At 42.3% G+C, this 18,988-nt stretch overlaps 1 protein-coding gene across 5 annotated transcripts in view; it reads left to right on the forward strand.

The window, feature by feature from the left end:
- Positions 1 to 18,988, forward strand: part of CNGA3 (cyclic nucleotide gated channel subunit alpha 3) — a 58,597-nt gene that overhangs the window by 37,501 nt on the left and 2,108 nt on the right. For 3 of the 5 annotated variants that reach the window (XM_084639368.1, XM_084639367.1, XM_084639370.1), the window contains 5 exons: positions 703 to 882; positions 4,619 to 4,672; positions 9,398 to 9,505; positions 11,272 to 11,379; positions 14,030 to 14,136. In XM_084639368.1, the coding sequence (XP_084495494.1) occupies positions 703 to 882; positions 4,619 to 4,672; positions 9,398 to 9,505; positions 11,272 to 11,379; positions 14,030 to 14,136 (557 nt within the window). The remainder of the gene's footprint in view (positions 1 to 702; positions 883 to 4,618; positions 4,673 to 9,397; positions 9,506 to 11,271; positions 11,380 to 14,029; positions 14,137 to 18,988) is intronic. The other 2 variants (XM_084639369.1, XM_084639371.1) reach the window with 2 other exon arrangements.

Consider the following 18,988-nt stretch of genomic DNA (forward strand, 5'->3'; position numbering starts at 1 on the left):
TTGCCAGTGTCACGATGAGATTTACAAAATAAGGTTGCACAGTTACTGATAAAATTCATCCACATTCTCAACCCACTAAAATATGGTTAAAGGGAAAGTGTCCCCTTAATCTGAGTCTCCGGCCTCCACCACTTTCCAGCAATCTCTTCACAACCCATCCTCCTTCACCATCCAATCACCCTCTTCCTTACTTCACATGGCATCCTTTGGGTAAGTCATCACACAAGGATTCAACATCTCCCCCCTTTCCTCAGCACAGGATCTCTCACCTCTTTACATTACTCCTAATGTCAGAAGCTTCCAGAGCTCTAGATGATTTCCAGTCCCTCCCCCCTTGGCAAGCTGCCTGCTGATCATACAGCTAGGGAGGTCTATCGGGCTCCTGTCCCATGTGGTGCTGGTGGGGGACACTGAGACCTGGTGAATAAGATATCTTCCTGGTTCCTTTACCATGTCAGAGGATGGAGAGCCCATGATGTGGAAGTTGTTGCAGATGCCTAGTATTATACAGCAAAATGTCAGACTCCAGTGATGTGACAGGGATCCAGAGGCTGTGAAAACCCCATCTGGGATACTCTCCACTCAAGCCCATTGATGGAGAAGTTCTAGCTGCTACTGGGTGTGGCTCTAGCCCTGCAGGAAGCCTTGAGCCATCTGGGATTCTTGTCTCTTCAGACAGCACTGTGTGTCTCTTCCTTGCAGGTTATCCCGTTTCGTCTTATCTCTGAGATCATGGGTGACCCGACATTTGCATCATGAAGACCAAAGGCCAGATTCTTTCCTTGAGCGTATCCGAGGGCCAGAGCTCAAAGAGGTGTCCAGTAGGGAAAGTAACACTCACTCCAATTTGAGCAACTATGAGCAGCCAGACAAAGTGAAAAGGTATGTTGATCTGATTGTCCTTTAGTGGGAGAAGAGTGGTCTTGGCGTAATCATGTTCTTTCTGTGAATGGGATGTGAGCATGCTTGGTTTTATTTGAGGACAGGAAATGAGTAGGGTAGCTAATACTCTCCAGAAACTTCCCTGAAAGTAATTTAAGTCCTCCAACTTCCAAGAAAACTGGAGAAAGCAACAGTGAGTATAGTCCAAGCTGAGGCTTCCCTAATTCTCCGGAAATCAGCATATCCAATTACATGAGTTTCAATAGAGTAGAGCTTAGCCAGCAATGGAACAGAAATAAGATAGAGCTGCTTAATAACTTTAATTTCTCTAGGGATTGTCATGCTAGGGTTTTTATACATAATTAGCTGAAGGTAACCATTGCTTTGGCAGGTCTCCCTAGATAAGCAGTGGAGGAGGGCATGATTCAGTTTGAAATTGTAGCTCCGTGGTCTTTGGCCTCACAGATGGAGGCACAAGCTCTCAGTTGCAGGTAGCTTGCAGAAGCACTTAGGTAAATAATACATTTTCCCAGCAGCTGATATAATATGGGGTGCAACATGCAGATGATGTTGATACTTCTGCTACAACTAATGCATTCCGGCTGCTTTTGTTGGCAGTCATTGTGCTTGCTAGCAAATGTGCAACCCCAGCTTAGAAAAGCTATTTCTGTATTTGTTCATCGGTAAGAGTAACAAACCCAGTTCTTGAATGGAGAAAATAAATGCTTTGTCCCCTGAACCTCTGGTATGCCCCAGTTTCCTCACTTTTTCCCACTCTGCAGTGAGAAGCAGGTTATAGTGTAAACACCTGTACCACACAATCCTATTCAAGCACTGAACAAACCAATGGTGTGAGCCTCACATGAATGATGATGATGAACACTATTTCCTTAAAATGTTTTCTTCCTCAAAAGCATGTTGGCAAGGGTTTCAGTAGTGACGTTTTTAGCTTACATTACTTATGATATAACAGTCCCTTACACCTGGACTTTATTCTGAACTACTTGGAAGGAAAATACTTCCCAAAAGAGCACGTTGACATATGCTCAGCTTACCTGCTCTCACTCTGCTGCCCTATACTGGGGATGAAAGCAGTTCCCAGTGCAAAGACATTTAGAATCTGGATGTTAGCCTCTAGCGCAGGGGTGGGCAAACTTTTGGCCTGAGGGCCACGTCTGGGTGGGGAAATTGCAGGTAGGAGCATGGGGTTGGGGTGCAGGAGGGAGGGAGCGTGGTGTGTGGGAAGGGGCTCAGGGCAACGGGTTGGGGTGCAGGAGGGAGTGTGGAGTGCCGGAGGGGGCTCAGGGTAGGGGGTTGAGGTGCACAAGGGTTGTGGGGTGCCCGAGGGGTCTCAGGGCCAGGGGTTGGGGTGCAGGATGCAGGAGGGGTTTGGGGTGCAGGCTCTGGCCTGTGCCGCTTACCTTGAGCGGCTCCGGGGTGGCAGCAGTGTGCAGCGGGGCAACGGCCGGCTCCCTGGCTCCCCTGTCCCCACGCCGTGCTGCTTCCGGAAGTGGCTGGCACCACGTCCCCCCGGCCCCTTGGGGAGGGAGGGCAAAGGGCTTCACCTGCTGCCCTTGCTTGGGGGTGCCTCCCCCGAAGCTCCCTGTGCGGAGCCCTCTGCCCTGACCCCCACAGGGGCTCCAGGGACGTGGTGCTGGCCACTTCCAGGAGTGGTGCGGGGCCCATGGGGGTGGCAGTCCCGCCGGCCGGATCCAAAGCCCTGACGAGCTGGATCCGGCCCGCGGACCATAGTTTGCCCACCCTTGCTCTAGTGCTTGGAAACTCCACTACAAGTATTTGTGTAAAATGCAGTAACACTTAATCATACCCACTCAAATATACCCTATCAAATCACTGATAGGCTTCTGGTCCAGAAATCAGAATTTTTTTTTAGCTGAGTTGAGTCGTTAGAAGATGTTCGCTTATCAGTGCCACAAGCAGGTTTAGTCTTATCTAAAATCTTTTTTTAAATAAATGAACGAATGCCTTCAAGCGAGCCCTTCTTGTGTTTCCAAGCTTTCTACTTTGCAAATGAACATAATACATGACTTAATTTTGTGGTGTAGACATGCACTAAGTCAACCTAACTTAAGTCAGCATACAGCCACTGCAGTAATTACATCGTACTGTCAGTGTGGGTCATTGTGGAATGGCTGCTGAAAGCCAGTAACAGTCGATGTAAGTAATACAGCGTCTACAACCTTTCCAGACTACTGTACCCCTTTCAGGAGTCTAAGTTGTCTTGCGCACCCACAAGTTTCACCTCACTTAAAAACTACCTGCTGACAAAATCAGACATAACCATACAGAAGTGTTACAGCACGCTATTACTGAAAAATTGCTTACTGTCTCATTTTTATCATATTATTATAAAATAAATCAGTTGGAATATAAATATTGTACTTACATTTCAGTGTATAGTTGGTAGAGCAGTATAAACAAGTCATTGTCTGTATGAAATTTTAGTGTCTACTGACTTTGCTCGTGCTTTTTATGTAGCCTGTTGTAAAATTAGGCAAATATCTAGATGAGTTGTTGTATCCCTTGGAAGACCTCTGCGTACCCCCAGGGTACGTGTACCCTGGTTGAGAACCACTGATCTACACTGACGCTGTATTGACCTAACTACATCAACATTGACTATGCCTCTTGTGGGGATGGAGTTATTAAGTCAATGTAGTGGGGCAGTTACATCAGCAGGAGTGAAATTTTAGTGTAGAAACTTACATTGGTCAACGTAAGCTACCTTGCATCGACTTAACTCTGTAGTGTAGACCAGGCCTTATTGGCCTAAATTACCCCACACAGCTGGCTAAAAAAAATGTTGCGGTTTGTTAAAACACAGTGATGGAACTTAACTTTTTGGCAGGCTCATTACTTTGAAGCTCAGGCTCACCTAGTTTGTGGCACAGTCTGAGATGGGTAAGGATTTTAGTTTGAATTTGCAGCTGGTAATTCATATTATAGTGAACATCACACAGATTTGCGGCAGATCGATACAGTTCCATCTTTACTGAAACTGCTTCTCAATAATTCAAGCTTGGAAACCGTGTATTTCTTTGCATGTCTAATATATTTTGTCTGATTAGTCATGCTACTATCTTCTAGTCACTCAAGTCAACAGCCAAGAGATTTTCTGATTTCTGCATCAGGAGCCCATTAGTGTTCTGATTCAAAGCCATTAGAGTGGAGAAAACTGGTCTTGTGCCAACAATGGTATTTCTTTAGATAACCAAATTCTGAGATACCCAGTCTCCCCATCTCAGATTACACTGCTGTTACCATGTGACAGCAGCTCCGAATTGTTGTCACATTATGGAGAGTTAATTTTGCAGCAACAGTAGGCATTTCTGCTATCTGTCCAGGATTGTTGGCACTGCTTCTGTAAAGAAGACTTGAAAGGCTTGAGAAACACATATAAGAGCAGCCAAATGGGAACGCTGCTATAAATAGCGAGATTCATGCTGTCAAGCATTAATACGCATGAGAGTATGCTAAAGTGCTTCACATATCTGACATGGTCACAAACGTGTATGTTCTGCACGTGGTCAAGGGCAATTGGTGCCCTGAATAGTTATGCAAAGGGGCTTACAGCGGCGGTCAAAGTTGACCCTCTTAATCTTTTCAGAATGTGTGTAGACTGAACTGCTGTTCCTATCATGTTGGTAAACCTGTGCACAAAATGTCCAAGGCTTTCATATTGTTCCTTTACTGTGCTCTGTTTAACTTGCTACAGTCACTGGTCCCTGGCCAGATTTAATGTCAACAACAGCAACAACACCAATGAAGAGTAAGTACATCACTGCTTGCTTCATAGTACCTACTTGCTTGTGATGTATCAGCTTCTTACCCTCTTCTCTGTTCAAAACATGTTAGTGACAATTGTAGCTATAGACTCCTGCTTATCTTTTTCCAAGCACCTTCCTGATATATGGCTGTAGAGAAAGATCTAGTTTTGTAGGTCATGGAAATATCCCTGTGTTTCCAGGAGAATTCTTTGTGTGCTAACTTGAAGGGCAGCTTCCCTCCTTTTCCTCCACCCAGTCCGAGCAAACAGCTACCTAGCCCCCTCCTCTTCAAATTCAGGCTGGCTGATTTTGCAGCTTTGTTAATGGGTTTGTTAACATTTAAACTTATGAATGAGAGAACTGTATATTCTTTTTTAACAGTGTTCTCTTTTTTTATTGACACACGGGGCTTTGCTTCCAAATCAAATGTTCACGTACCTTCAGGTTGTCATCTGGTTAAAAGTTGATATTGAGCAGGTTATGCGGAAGTTCTGGATGCACTCAGTGTAAATCAGGATGGAATGTCTTTCTAAAAGATATGCTTTAGCTAAACCAAAAGTCGTTGGGTAGGTGCAGGAATTGCTTGGTGAAATTCTATGGCCTGTGTCATTCAGAAGGTCTTACAGAAATGATCACAACGTTTCCTTCTGGCCTTGAAATCTGTGGAAGTGATAGGGAATAATAACGCTTTAGATTTCAGAGGCTAATTAATTCCTTCAAAGGAAGAGAGCTCTAGAAAATGTGTAATCTGGAATCACTCCACCCTGCTGTTGATAATGGCTCTTGCTCTCTAGCTCTGGGAATGGCACAGCATCCAGCAGCAGTTTTGTTCCTGCCATGACGCTAGTCTAGTTTTTCATTTCCTCCCTGGGTAAAAACAAAATAAAAAATCCCCAGGACCAAAAGGGAATTCTTCTGATCATTTTAGGCCATATTAGAAACAGAGGAAATTGCTCCTATTCCGCCAAACAATTAATTGTTGAGCAATACACTGTGAATTTAAAATGATAAATTCTCTGAAAACTTCTTTCCAATTCAAAACCCCGTACTTACACTTGGGAGAAATTCTTACTTCTCTTTCAGTGATTTTTTTTGTTTGTTTCTGTGTGCTCGATTTAAAAATAAGTGTCATGTGTGCTACAACAATGCCCCCAATACTAAGGATTTGGGGCTATTACTGTAGAACAGTAATCGTAGAACTAAAAGTGCAAAGCATGGTTAGGTGGTCAGGGCACAGGACCGAGAGACATAAATTCTGAATTCTGATCCCATTTCTGGCCGTGACTCATGTTGTGGCCTTGCACCTGTCACTCAACTATTGGTGCTACAGGTTCTCCAAATGGAGACAATGCTTACTTACCTTACGGGGGTGTTGTGAGGAAGAGTTAGTTGATATGTAGAGCAGTTTAAAGGTGAAAAACATTATGTAAGCATTGCATTTTATTGATTACTATAGTAATATGATTATAATGGTATAGGCTGGCAAGTCTTTCCCAGACTGCAGGGACGTCTGTTCCCTCTATATTCAGGAGAAACTGGCCAAAAGACCTTTCCATTTCCTTTAGTCAAAGGGAATAGACATAAATATCCTTTCAAATGATTACCTGAATGCTGCTTCAGAGGAAATAAACTGCAGGTGTTGTTAACGCTCCATGTTTGTCAAGATGGAAGGGGCAGCAGAGTGCCCACTCTTGGGGCAGTGGAGATGAGGCCTTCAAATCTGCAGGTATCCTGCAGGGGCTGTGCTTGCTCTCAGGATAGAGGAAAGGAGTGGCCTGTCCTTTCCTTTGACTCAAGTGGCGAGCCTTTAGAGTGCTTTTGCATTGTGCTAACATTGCTGTAGCAATAGCTGCTGTGTTTTAGAGCAGGGAGATAGATAGAGCAGTGTCTGAACAAAGAGGTGAGTGAATCCAGCCCCCAGTGAATACCTGTAGTAAATGGACAGGGTCAGGGGAAATTCCATCCCCAAATACAATAAAAACAGCCATCTGCTGGTGAGTGGGTTAACTACTGATTTTTGTCAAAGCACCCTCTCCATGGTTCAAAGGCGCGGATACATTTTGGTTGCTTAGCCATGTCAAATGAATCTTCCTTGCATCATCAGGCTCATAAATGTGCAGCAGCACAGCTCTTTGAAAAAGAAACGTTCTGCCCTCATTATACAATCACCCCTGGGAGCCAAACACGTGGAGTGTCATGGACCTGTGCGTTGATACGAGTAGTGGTTATGAATGGGGTTCATGTCATACACAAAAGCATGGTAGCTTGCTGTCAGAATGGATAATGTGATACCCAAGAGTGTTTCTGAACGGCATAGAGCTTTGTGGGGATGGCAATATTTCAATTTAAAATGCAATCACACAAGATCAGGAGGCTAATGGTAAGGAAAATGAACTTGTGAATAGCACCCTCTGCTGTTGTGCTAGCCCTGCTAAGGTGGGTTGACGTGCAGCGTCTTATTTGATTGGCCTTATGTTTAGGAGCCCTTTCGATTAGTCAGACAATCAACACAAAGGCTAGTTTTGCCCTATAGTTGTGCTCCCTGGATTTTCATGGGCATCAGTGAAGTTTCACTGTGTGTGTTGACTATGCTTAAGCCTGGTTTGGTGAACATTTAAAATAACCTCTTGGAGAATGCAAACAGGGATGGTTTTAGGATTTTCAATCCCCCCAGCAGCATAAGGCAGGGGTCTTCCAAATAACACTGCTCTGCTGCATCACAGTGGGGGTGTGGTGGTAGCAGTATCAGGGCTCATGTTTATTACCATTGGGTAAGTCCTATTTCCAAGTCAATTGCACTTATCTTAAAATTAGTGAATATCTCTTCACACTGTCGTCCTGTCCCTTAAAATACTGTAATCTCGCTAAAATTGGTATGTTCTTAGGTAACCCTACAAAGCACAGCATAAGCTTTCTCTGCTGTGAGAGACATGCTCAAGAACATGTGGTGAATAAACGTGATGTGAGCTCATGGCATTTTTCCCTGCTGTGCCCATTGGCTAAGATCCTGCAAGTAGGATTTTTCTACATGCCTCTCTGTTAGGTGATTCTGCTCTCGTATACTCTAGCTTCACACTGGAGTGATTCAGTTCACTTGAATAAATTTACTCCTGATTCACACTGGTGTGAGAGCAGAATCAGAACTAGGGCTTGTCCACACTGGCAATTTACAGCTCTGCAACTTTCTCGCTCAGGGATGTGAAAAAACACCCCCCTGAGTGCAGCAAATTTTGGCGCTGTAAAGCTCTTGGAGGTGGGGTGTTTTTTTTAGGGCACTGGGAGAGCTCTCTCCCCGTGCTCTGAGGTGACCACACAAGCCACATAAAAGCGCTGCCAGTGTAGACTAGTTCCTAGTGTGTGCAGATCAGAGTGGAACAGACAGCCACCCTGGGAGGAAAATGTTATGTCTGCCACCCAAGCCACAGCTTGTATGTAGAGTTTTAGACTTGCAAGGGGCCCATTTACATTGAACTGTCAGGGATATTGATGCTTTCCTAACTGAAGCATGGGGACACTGTCTACTTCGGGGGGCGGGGAGGGGGGGAATCTTAAATACAACATTGTATGTGGAAATTTTGGGGGGCAAATTCTTTGTTGGTATAAATTGATACAGTTCCATTAACTTCAGTGGAGTTTCATCATTTACACACAAAGAATTTGGCCCCAAATTTAAAGATAGATCAAGTAGTGGCAAAATTTTAGCAAATAATTTCCATCCAATCTGAAAAAGGTTTCTTTGTCTCTGTGGTAAATGGAGACATACCACCACAACCTGGATTTGAACAACCCCAGACTTTGGTTGCTTCCTCTATACTGGGCTGAAGCAGAGCCCCAGATCTGAACTGTACAACAGTTTGTATCTGGACCAGAACCTTGCAGCTTGGGTCTACCTCTTATGCTGTTGAATGTCAGGAAATAACAATGTGAAGAGATAGCAGTGGTAGAATGTCATTTGTTTATTTACGTTTATTTGTCTACGGAACAATTAATAAATGTGAGGTGAAAACCTGGCCCATTGAAATAAATGACAAAATTCCTATTACTTCTAGCAGGTCAGAACTTCACCTTTCATGTTCAGATTTTGAATAACATTGCTGTGCTGAATAGACAGCACAAGCTTGTTTCCACATTTTGGTTGGCTTTGTTCAAACATTGGCTATGGCTCTCCTCTTGCACTGGTGTCAGTCAGGAGTAATTTTAATTGGAGTTACACAGGTGCAAAACAAGTGTGAGAGGAGGATCTGACCCTTTTTACTTAATCACCATCACAGCTTTAAACAGGCAGTCACTGCTGTTGGGGTTAGAGTATGTCAAAGGACCAAGCAAATCTTGAGACTGTCAAACCATTTCAAGTTCTAATGCCATGAAATAGAAGTTTTTGACTGCCTGAATTTTAAAGAGTCAAGCAAACGGGAAACATTTCACTATAAACAAAGAAAACACTGTTGTATTTACTTGCTTGATAAAGCATGGGTTAATCTCTCTCAAAATCAGCCAAGATGATTTAGTACCACGCTACTGTTAATTCTGGAGCGTAGACCATATAATACACGTCCCATTTATACCAAATGGGTGGATGGCCTACTTGAGAACCCCTGCCCGCTCCTCTTCTGTAGGAGCAAAACCCAGCTCTGTAGCCTCCTTTATCCCACCTCAACTTCCATCCTCTAGCCTAGCTTAGCCTGGTAAACTGGGAACATTGCTAAATAATACGCTATGTTACACAGCAAGAATAAAGAAAAGAAAGAGGCTAAGGAGGAGAAAAAAGAAGAAAAAAAGGAGGAAAAGAAAGAGGAGAAAAAAGACGACAAAAAAGACGATAAAAAAAAAGAGGAGTAAGTATTACTAGTGAAAGTGTGGTTGTAACACACCTCCTGCACCATAGAGCCTTACATGGAGTAGTTAAGTCTTCAGAGCAAGGCTCCTGCTACAGTCAGTGTTTCCCCAGGCCGCAGGGGTGTTCTTGTGTCAAAGCTATAATAAATTTCCAAATTTGAAACTGTGCAACTGCTCAAGGAACTTGCAGCATCTTCCCACGCATACAGTCCTGTCCTTGGCACCTTCCTAATGCTTTGTTGCACTAACTTCAGACCAGGAGTAGTGGAAGCTCCCTAAAAGGGGGAAGGGGCCACCAGTACCCAAACCATGGCCCCTCCCCCACACTGCCCCTTTTTCCCAAGGCCCTGTATCCATGCCGTCTTTCTCACCAAGCTCCCGTCTTTGCGCTGTCCCTTCCCCCCAAGGCCACGCCCCCATCCTGCCTCTTCCCCCAAGACCCGCCCCCTGCTCGCTCCTCTCCACCCCATCGCTCATCCTTACATCTGGTAAAGTGATGGGGCCATGGCCCTCTGAGCCCCCCCCCCCCCTATTCTGGCACTCCTGCTTCACACTCAGCAGTAAAGGTAATTCAAATGATCTCTGATCACGTGAGAAGGCAAGAAATTGCCTTCTCTATCAGGCCGTATTAGTTAACAGCAGTCTCCTTTGTAAGTCTGTACAGGCTTGGTCATGGTTCATAATATCTATAGAGTCAAGTTGGGGCACAGAACAAAAACATATTTATACAACTACAGACCAATTCAATATCTTCAGTTATATTTTCCATTATTTACCCTACTGTGAGCAGGAGCAACTCTATTGACTTCAATGTGGTTGTGATTTCTTACATCAAGCAGTGCATTTGGAAAGTTGTGTTAAGTAAATAGACAATTGTTCCCTAATTAGCAATTTATAAACTCTGTTCCCATTGATCAGGGTTGGCTTTAGTTCAATGCCATGTAAAGAAAAAAAGATGGAAAGAGAATGAGTGTTCAGAATGAAAGCTGGTTTTGAGGGGTGTGGTATAATGAATACATCACAGATGTGTGTAGAGTATGCTGTAGGTACCATATTACTGTAGTATCCCTAGTGAAGAATGCCACTTCTGGATGGATTCTTTCTGATCCCAGGACATAGATTCTTCTCTCTTAACCAAAACTTTGTTCTAGAGGAAGCTCTGTCTACCTCCCACAGTGGGGTGCAGTGGGGTCTGTCCTTTCACACAAGTCTAAGGTTCTTTGAAACAAACCAGAAGAGAAAAGAATGAGATTGACTTATATGAGAAAGGAGTATTCTTTTGAGAGTGCAAAGTAGGCAGTGACCTCTTTGACGCAAGGAACGGGGTTATCACAATTTTGTTGTGGCTTTTAGAAGAAATTGGTAAAAATTCATGGCTGGTGGGAAAGGTAAATAGGTTGATTTTCAGTTTTAAAAGAAGGGCGCCCATACTATGAATGTGCAGAATTGGAGTTTTTAATGATAGCAAGGGTTTCAGATATGTTATTTTGACATCTGTGTACATTTTTCTAGTTCCTTTTGATTTCCATGGAATTTGGGCATGGAGGAATAGACTGATTCAAATGAGAAAAGCTTCTGCTGCTGTACTGAGTAATATCTGGGATGTCGGCAAGAATGGCACATCCTTTGGTGCTATGTCTTTGTCATTAACTGAGCTGCAACCATTATGATCTACTAGAAGGGTGTTCAGCCTTGGAGATCAAAAACGTGACCTCCTTATGGAAATAATTTCCCCCAGTGTACCTCTGCATGTTTTACTTTTCAGGAAGAAAAAGGAGATCTTTGTGGTTGATCCTTCAAGCAACCTGTACTATAGGTGGCTGACCATAATCGCAACACCAGTATTCTATAACTGGTGTATGCTAGTGTGCAGGTATGGATTTTACATTTAATGGTTCTTTTAGGCTGCAGAAAGGGTGCCTGCATGTCTGAAACTGGAAAAGCCCACCTGATTCTTTTATTTTAATATAGTGCCCAGACTTTTTCTTCCCCATTACTGCTGCTGCATTGCTCATTCCCTAATTAGTTTTCTTGAGGATATGCGCTTTTTTTTAATTGTTTAGGGTTATGTGTCAGACATCTGTTCCAAATCGTTTATTCTGGTTTCTGTTCTTCTAAAGTACGTGTATATAATATACATACACACCTACATATGTACATCACATATGTGGAAATGATATCTATGGTATAAAATTAAGAGTCCCATACATATATCATGTACTGTACTTTGGACTGCCTGCACTCCGCTCACTAATCTGTCCCCCCGAACGGATTAAAACAGCTGCCATTACCCTCCACCTCCCACAAATAGCCCAACAAGCCAGATAAAAGTTCTACTCCTCTCTCTCGGGGTGCAGAACAAGTGAGCACTGCATCAGTGACCAGATTATGCTAGGAGAATTTTGCCACCAATCATGGCTATGAACAGGAGCTCTATACTGGTGATGAGAGGAAATTCCAGAAAGATAGAAATTCTTGCTGTGCCTTTAGCCTAAAAGGCCCCAAATTCCCTGGGCCTTAAAATCCTGATATTCTGTATAAAAATGCTATTTTAGGTGATTTTTGAAGTGTTTTTTTCTCCCTCCACGTCTGTATATTTGGACTCATGATCCTAACGAAGCCTGTTGCTCCAGGCAGAGGGAGCTGAAAATATTAGCAATAACATTTAAGGTATTTTCTTAAAATAGTTTTTCTGTATTTAAAAAAAAGTGCCCCTCCACACACTGGATGGGGCACTATCAAGATTTTCTCAGCGTTCATTTGGAGTTACTTGCAGAACTTACTGCTAAACTCATGCTGTTAAAACCTTTATACCACATCACACCATTATGCATTTTCTTTCTTTTTCATTTTGTACAAAAAACATAGCATTCTTGTTAAAAGCTGTTTCTTCGTTATGCAGTGTAGTTGTAGCCTTGTCAGTCCCAGGATATTAAAGAGACCAGGTAAATAAAGTATTATCTTTTGGTGATATCAGCTTCCGTTGGTGAGAGAAATAAGCTTTTGAGCCACACACAGCTCTTCTTCTTGTCTCTTTCACCAACAGGAGTCGGTCCAATAAAAGATATTACCTCACCCTCCTTGTGTCCCTTTTTTGAGGCAGCTTTAAAAGACTAACAATCCTGATACTATATTAGATTGCTTAATGTGGAATTTAATTCCTTCATAAGAGACCAGGCTGGGGACAGGCATGACTTGGAAAATACTGAACCATTAATGGTCTTAGCATCTGTGAGGGATGGTCTAGGTTTACTTGGTCCTGTCTTAGGCCAGGGGGCTGGACATGCCCTCTCAAAGACCCTTCCAGCCCTACATTTCTGTGATTCTATGATAGGTTGAGAAGACCCCTCCATTCTCTTTTTTTCAATTCTAAATCTCTGCTTTTGTGAAACAAAAGCTGAGAATGTGCATTTCATGCTTTATGCATTTTCATCGGAGCCCAGAGTGCCTGTCATTGAAATGTTCTCTTCCTTCCTGGGACAGAAGTTTGATGACCACTTGCTAGGTGCCATCAGGGGCAGTTATAGCAGAAGATGCAGTTTTACTCTTACAGATGAGGGGCTGGCTGGTAGTTACTGGACTTTATTCCAGTTTTATTTTCTCATTAAAGGTAGCATTTAGAAGTGTCCAATTTTGGTTAATTCCCCATTGGATCATTCTATTTCCCAATGAAATTTCTTGGGTAACTTTGCATAGAACCCCTTTGTATAGTTCATTCATACATCTTCTATATGAGATAAGATTTGTGGCCTGATGATTTTTGTGTCTCTGCCTAAAAAGTCTTTGACTTGCAGCAAGCATTCCCAAATCTGTGCCTGCAGTGGCATCTGTGTGCCATCTAGTGGCTACAGTACAAGGTAACACTAAGCCAGTGCATTTCTCTAGGCATTGTTACCATTTATGGAGAAACTTATGGTAGTCAATACAGGGATAGATAGGCTGGGGGATGGCAAGCAAGATGTGGGAGTAGGCAGAGAAGAGTCATTTAAAATTAGTATGAGGAATTTCGACATAGCTTTTCCTCTAATGGCAGGAAGATATTACTGGAGTATGTGAAATGGACAATGGGACTCAATGTGTCAGATCACTTAGCCTCTGGGAGGCATGTGAGATGGTGTGCCCTGTGTCACTCAGGAGCAAACGTTCTTCCAGTTGATCCAGGAATTAACTTGATGGGATCCGAATGAATTCTGTACAGTCCTCCTCTGCTTGCAGATCTAATGCTGTGATGTGGGATCTTGAGGATCTGTGCTGAGAGGGCTGATGCAGAGTAATGTGTGTGGGATATGTGTATATATGTGAAATTTGTCCTTGCCGTGTAAGACCTTTGGTTTCAGAAATATCCCATTATGTTAAATCACGACATTTAAGTTCACAGCAGATACTCCAGTGCAGACATGATGCCCACAGCCTGTGCAGTGCCAGCAACAGTTGCTCAAATGCTTTTAGAATATACATACAGTACTCGCTGCGCCTGCTCGTACCAGAGGAGTGAAATCTTCCATGCTTTTGTGTTTGTGTAGAGCCTGTTTTGATGAGCTACAAACTAAGCATATTATATTATGGCTGGTCTTGGACTATAGCTCAGATATCCTCTACATACTGGACACGCTCGTCAGATTCAGGACAGGTGAGTCCTCTTAGAATTTTACATTGTTTTCAGACCTAACATGGGTTATGCCCTACTGGATCAGTATGCCGGTGGCCCATATAGTTCAGCATCTTGTCTCCAACCGCATCCAAAACTCTATGCTTCTGAAGAAAACACAGGAAACTCTGAAGTGGGAAATTATGGAATAACCTGTGTTTAGGGAAAGCTTTTCCTAACGCTCCTCAATTAGAGATTGATTTATTCCCTTCCAAATTTAAATAAAAACAAAACAACCCTATATACTATAATAGTGGATTTTTTTTAATCTATATAAATGTTGAGTACTGTCTTTTAATCCTGCTAATGTCTTGGCATTAATGATAGTTTGTGGCAATGAATTCTACAGGCTAATTATTCTCTATGTAAAAAAGAGTATCCTATGAGGTGACGGAGCCAGTTTGCCTGCAAAAGTGCTGTGAAAACCTCTGTTTAGAACTTTCCTCTTGAAGTGGTTTGGAACCAGAACGGTTGTGTGCAACCAAGCAAATGACATCAGTAAAATGGTGACCACCGTTGCAGGGGGAGGTAAAATCTGCTGTTGCCTTGGGAGACATTTTAAACAAGTCACAGCAGAAAGTAAACTCGTAGCCTCCTTATCGTTTAAATTTAGCAAGTAACTTATTTAACAAATCAGTGTATCTCAGATAGATATCTGAGATATCCTTAAGACTTAGATTCATTTGGCTTCACCTTATTTCCACAAGAGGCCAACCATACCCCAAAAGATTCCCTTTTGCAGTGATTTCTAACAATTGAGGAGAAGATGGGAGTTCATTAGTACTGCACAAGGGATACAAATGCAGTCGTAGACTTTGCATGGGACTATTCTGATTAGGATTGTAAGGCTATCAAACCACAGCTAAAATGCTGACTCAACAGTCCTGGGTTGGGATTGCAGAAATGCTATTGTGAGTCATTTAGTCACTTCAGTGCAGGCATCTGCAGTGGTTTCTGTGAAGTGGTAGAATGTGGAAGTGTTCTTTTAAGTGCTGTCATTGAAAAAGGCCATTCTAGGAGCGCAGGGCCATGGAAGGAGGAACATACTTTAGAGAGCACCGGAGTGGTTAATTCAAAGTACAGCTGACAAGGAGAGGACAACAGGGTGGTCTGGAGGAATCAACGTGAGACTGGAAGCCATTCATCTCTCTGCCATATTTCAGCAGTCTGTGAGATAAGGGAAATAATGCTTAACCACTTACCCCAGATGGTGTTGAGACTATTAGTCAGTCAACATCTGTACAGTTCTTTGACGGTACTATATAAGTGATAAATATTATTTAAAATAACTTCGACTTCCGGCAGATTGAACCTGAACTACTCAGACTTAATACGTTACTTTGTGGTGATTTATAATGGATAGACAGACTCCTCATCGCTCAACCCAAGACCCGTGTTTGAAATATAAATGGTACTAACAATAACAACCTTTTAGCTCAAATACTTCAGCGGCTGCTTTACAGATCACTGTAGTGGCAGATTCCTAACAGACAGGAATTACCCTTCTATGAAAAGGGCTGAAAAAATGCTGCTGTGTGCACCACTAATTTACTGCAAGGGGACTCAAGCAATATTTTTATTAGGTGTATAAGACTATCCTATCTGGTCAGATCACTGGCCCATGTACTCCTGTCTCCCACTGCACCCGGTATCTGATCATTCATAATGCACGTAGCCAATTGTGCAGTGTAGTAGAAGAGGAGATCCCCTGATCCTCGCACGTGATCCTCTTTGCTGTGAAGAAATGACTTGTACATTTCTAAAACCTTCCAAAAGCTGCTATACAGGAAAGGTGTTGCTGTACTATCAATAGGATTTTCCCCCTGCAGGGGCTAGTTGGGAATCATCTGGATGTGTATTCTCCTTGCATCTTCAGTAACCACTACGCAACTCAGCTGTGTTTCTTAGATTCTGATTGTGTGTAGTTCCCCTTGGAACACTATTGCAATCTAGGTCTTTCAGAATTGACAAATAGCCCTGCAGCTGTACTGCTGAGGAATCCTATTACTGTAAGAGTAGAGCTGGCTTTTCAGGTTCTCCCATTCCCCAGTACACAACTGCACTGATTTTAAAGTTGGTTGCATTTTCTCATATTTCTTAAAAATTTAAATGTTGCTGTAATCTTTGGTATAAAGAAAAGTCAGTATTTGTATATATAAATGATCTGATCAAAAGATGAACCAAGAGCAAGAAGCCAATAAAGGGGAATATTACATGGATTGAGTCTTGTCAAATATTTATTAGTATCTGCAAAATACAGGTTTTGCATGAAGAAAATCAATAAAGTAAGATAATTACCTTAAGGCACCTTATAGCATGGCCACTGATTGTATCTAAACACTGAGGCCCAGATCACCAAAGGTATTTAGGCACCTAACTCCTATTGTTTGGGAGTTAGGCAGCTATGTACCTTTGATGATCTGGGCCTGACTTCTCGTTGGCTGGTTGGGTATTTGGAGGAAGGGGGGATATAATTGTGTTTAAACCCACAACTGAATCACATTGACGTACTACATTTATGCACATTTACGCCCAATAAATATCTGCATGGGGAACAAATATTTAATAATGGGCTGTTCAATTGAGCAGAGAAAGGTATAACACAATCCAATGGCTGGATATTGGAGATAAGGTGTAAATTTTTAACCGTAAGAGTAATTAATCACTGGAACAATTTACCAAGGGTTGTGGTGGATTCACCATCACTGTCTATTCTTAAATCAGGGTTGGATATTTTTCTAAAAGATCTGCTGTAGGAATTATTGTGAGGAAGTTCTATGGCCTGTGCTAGACGGGAGGTCAAACTAAATGATCACAGTGGTCCCTTCTGGCCTTAGACTGTGTGAATCTATAAGTGTTTATTTTTGGTAGAAAATGCTCAGTAAATCATTGTAATAGTCTAGTTGGCACTGGTTGTTCAGAGAGTAATAATAATACGTAACTCTTTTATATAACACTTTTCATCAGTAGATTTCACAGAACTTTACAAAGGTCAGTATCATTTATCTCCATTTTACAGATGGGAAACTGAGACAATGAAAGGCAAAGTGACCTAACTGAGGTCACCCAGCAGGCCAGTGGCAGGTCTCCTGAGTCCCAGACCAGTGCTCTGTAAGGTCTGTAGGAAATAAATAAATCTTCCCTGACTGGTTAGAGCATTAATTTTAATTAAGATTTCATTTAAAAAGTTACATAAAGCCATCTTCAAATGATGTCACTCAAATTACCAACATCAAGACTATCTCACGTATACTTTAATGGACCAAATGTCAACCCAGTAGTTTCCATGACTGGCTCTTTTTTTCACTCATAATTTTTTTGAGAGATTGTAAATGTCTCACTGAAACACAAACAAAAAAAAAGTCATCTCCCCAAAAAGAAAAACACCACCCCACCTTAATCTTTGGTACAAGAAGAAAATCACGGATAATTAAAAAAAAAAAAATCTATGCTGTTATGTTAGGGTCTCACTAAATATTGGTTGCATTCTACTATATGCTGCGTATTCTAAGATTTCATTTGACAACCTTAAAGCCCTGATCCTACAGACGATTACACATGTGAGTAGTCCCACTGAAGTCAGTGGAATTAGTCACATGAATAAAGTTAAGCATGTGTTTGCAGGATCAATTTCCATCCTTTTTTATTGCAAAGATACAGCCATCACAGCATAAAGGAGACATGCTGCTGCTCTGTAACCCAGCCATGCAGAAAGCTGCCCAACAATAAGAGGGTTAACCCCCTACCGTGCCTCTTCACCTCAATTATCGTGAGCTTCAAAAACTAACTGGGGCTGATTAAAACAGGGTCAATGTCTTTCTCTTTTCTTCAAACAAAACTGTGAAAATTAAACACAAAAACTACATTCAGGCCACATTCAGTTAGAGCAGTTAAAATCATAAGAAGTCAGAAAATACAAAAGTTGAGGTTACTAGAGGAATGTGAGCTTAGCCATGTTACACATACATAGTAGTGTCTAGTTCCTTATTTTCCTGCTTAAATGTTTAGCTTAATATCTTATTGTTTATGTTGTATACCATAAAACAAACTGGATGCACAACATGTCTGAAGCATTACTTCAGATGGAACATAATGGTTGTCTGGCTTTTTGTGATCTTTAACTGTGCAGCCACACCTTAATATTGATGTAACTTTGTACATTTAGTATTGAAAACAAGTGGGAAGCTCCTGCTGAAGTCAATAAGGGAGGCCTTTGTGTATCCAAGGAGCAGAATTTGATCAGCTATTTCATATTATATATTTAAGTACTATAAATATATTTAAAATATAGATTATTTTTTCATATTGTGTCACGTATTTGTCTGCATCACTAAGCCCAAGTTATTCACTTAAATCGGGAGAGGAGTATTGGTCTTGTGGTTAAGGCTAACACTAGATTGCAACTTTCTAGAGTGCAGTTCCCAGTTGTGCCGCAGACTTGCTGTGTGACCTGGAGCAGGTCGCTTAGGGTGTGTCCACACTGCTATTAAAAACCTGTGACTGGCCTATGCCAGCTGACTCAGGCTCATGGGGCTTGTCCTCATGGGGCTGTTTATTTGCAGTGTAGATGTTCAGGGTCAGGCTGGATCATGGGCTATCGGGTCCTGCGAGGGGTGAGGGTCCCAGAACTTGGGCTCCAGCCCAGTCCAAGCCCTAATGTTTACACTGCAATTAAACAGCCCCCTAGCATGAGCCCTGCAAGTCCAGCCATGGGTGTCTAATTGTCTAATTGTAGTGTAGACATACCTTTAGACACTGATTTTGCTATCCTTACACTGAAGAGCATCTTAATCCATAGACTTCAGTGGGACTAATCATGGAATAAAGTGCTATT

This window comes from Lepidochelys olivacea (assembly GCF_965140295.1).
Source record: "Lepidochelys olivacea isolate rLepOli2 genome assembly, chromosome: 1".
NCBI lineage: Eukaryota > Metazoa > Chordata > Testudines > Cheloniidae > Lepidochelys > Lepidochelys olivacea.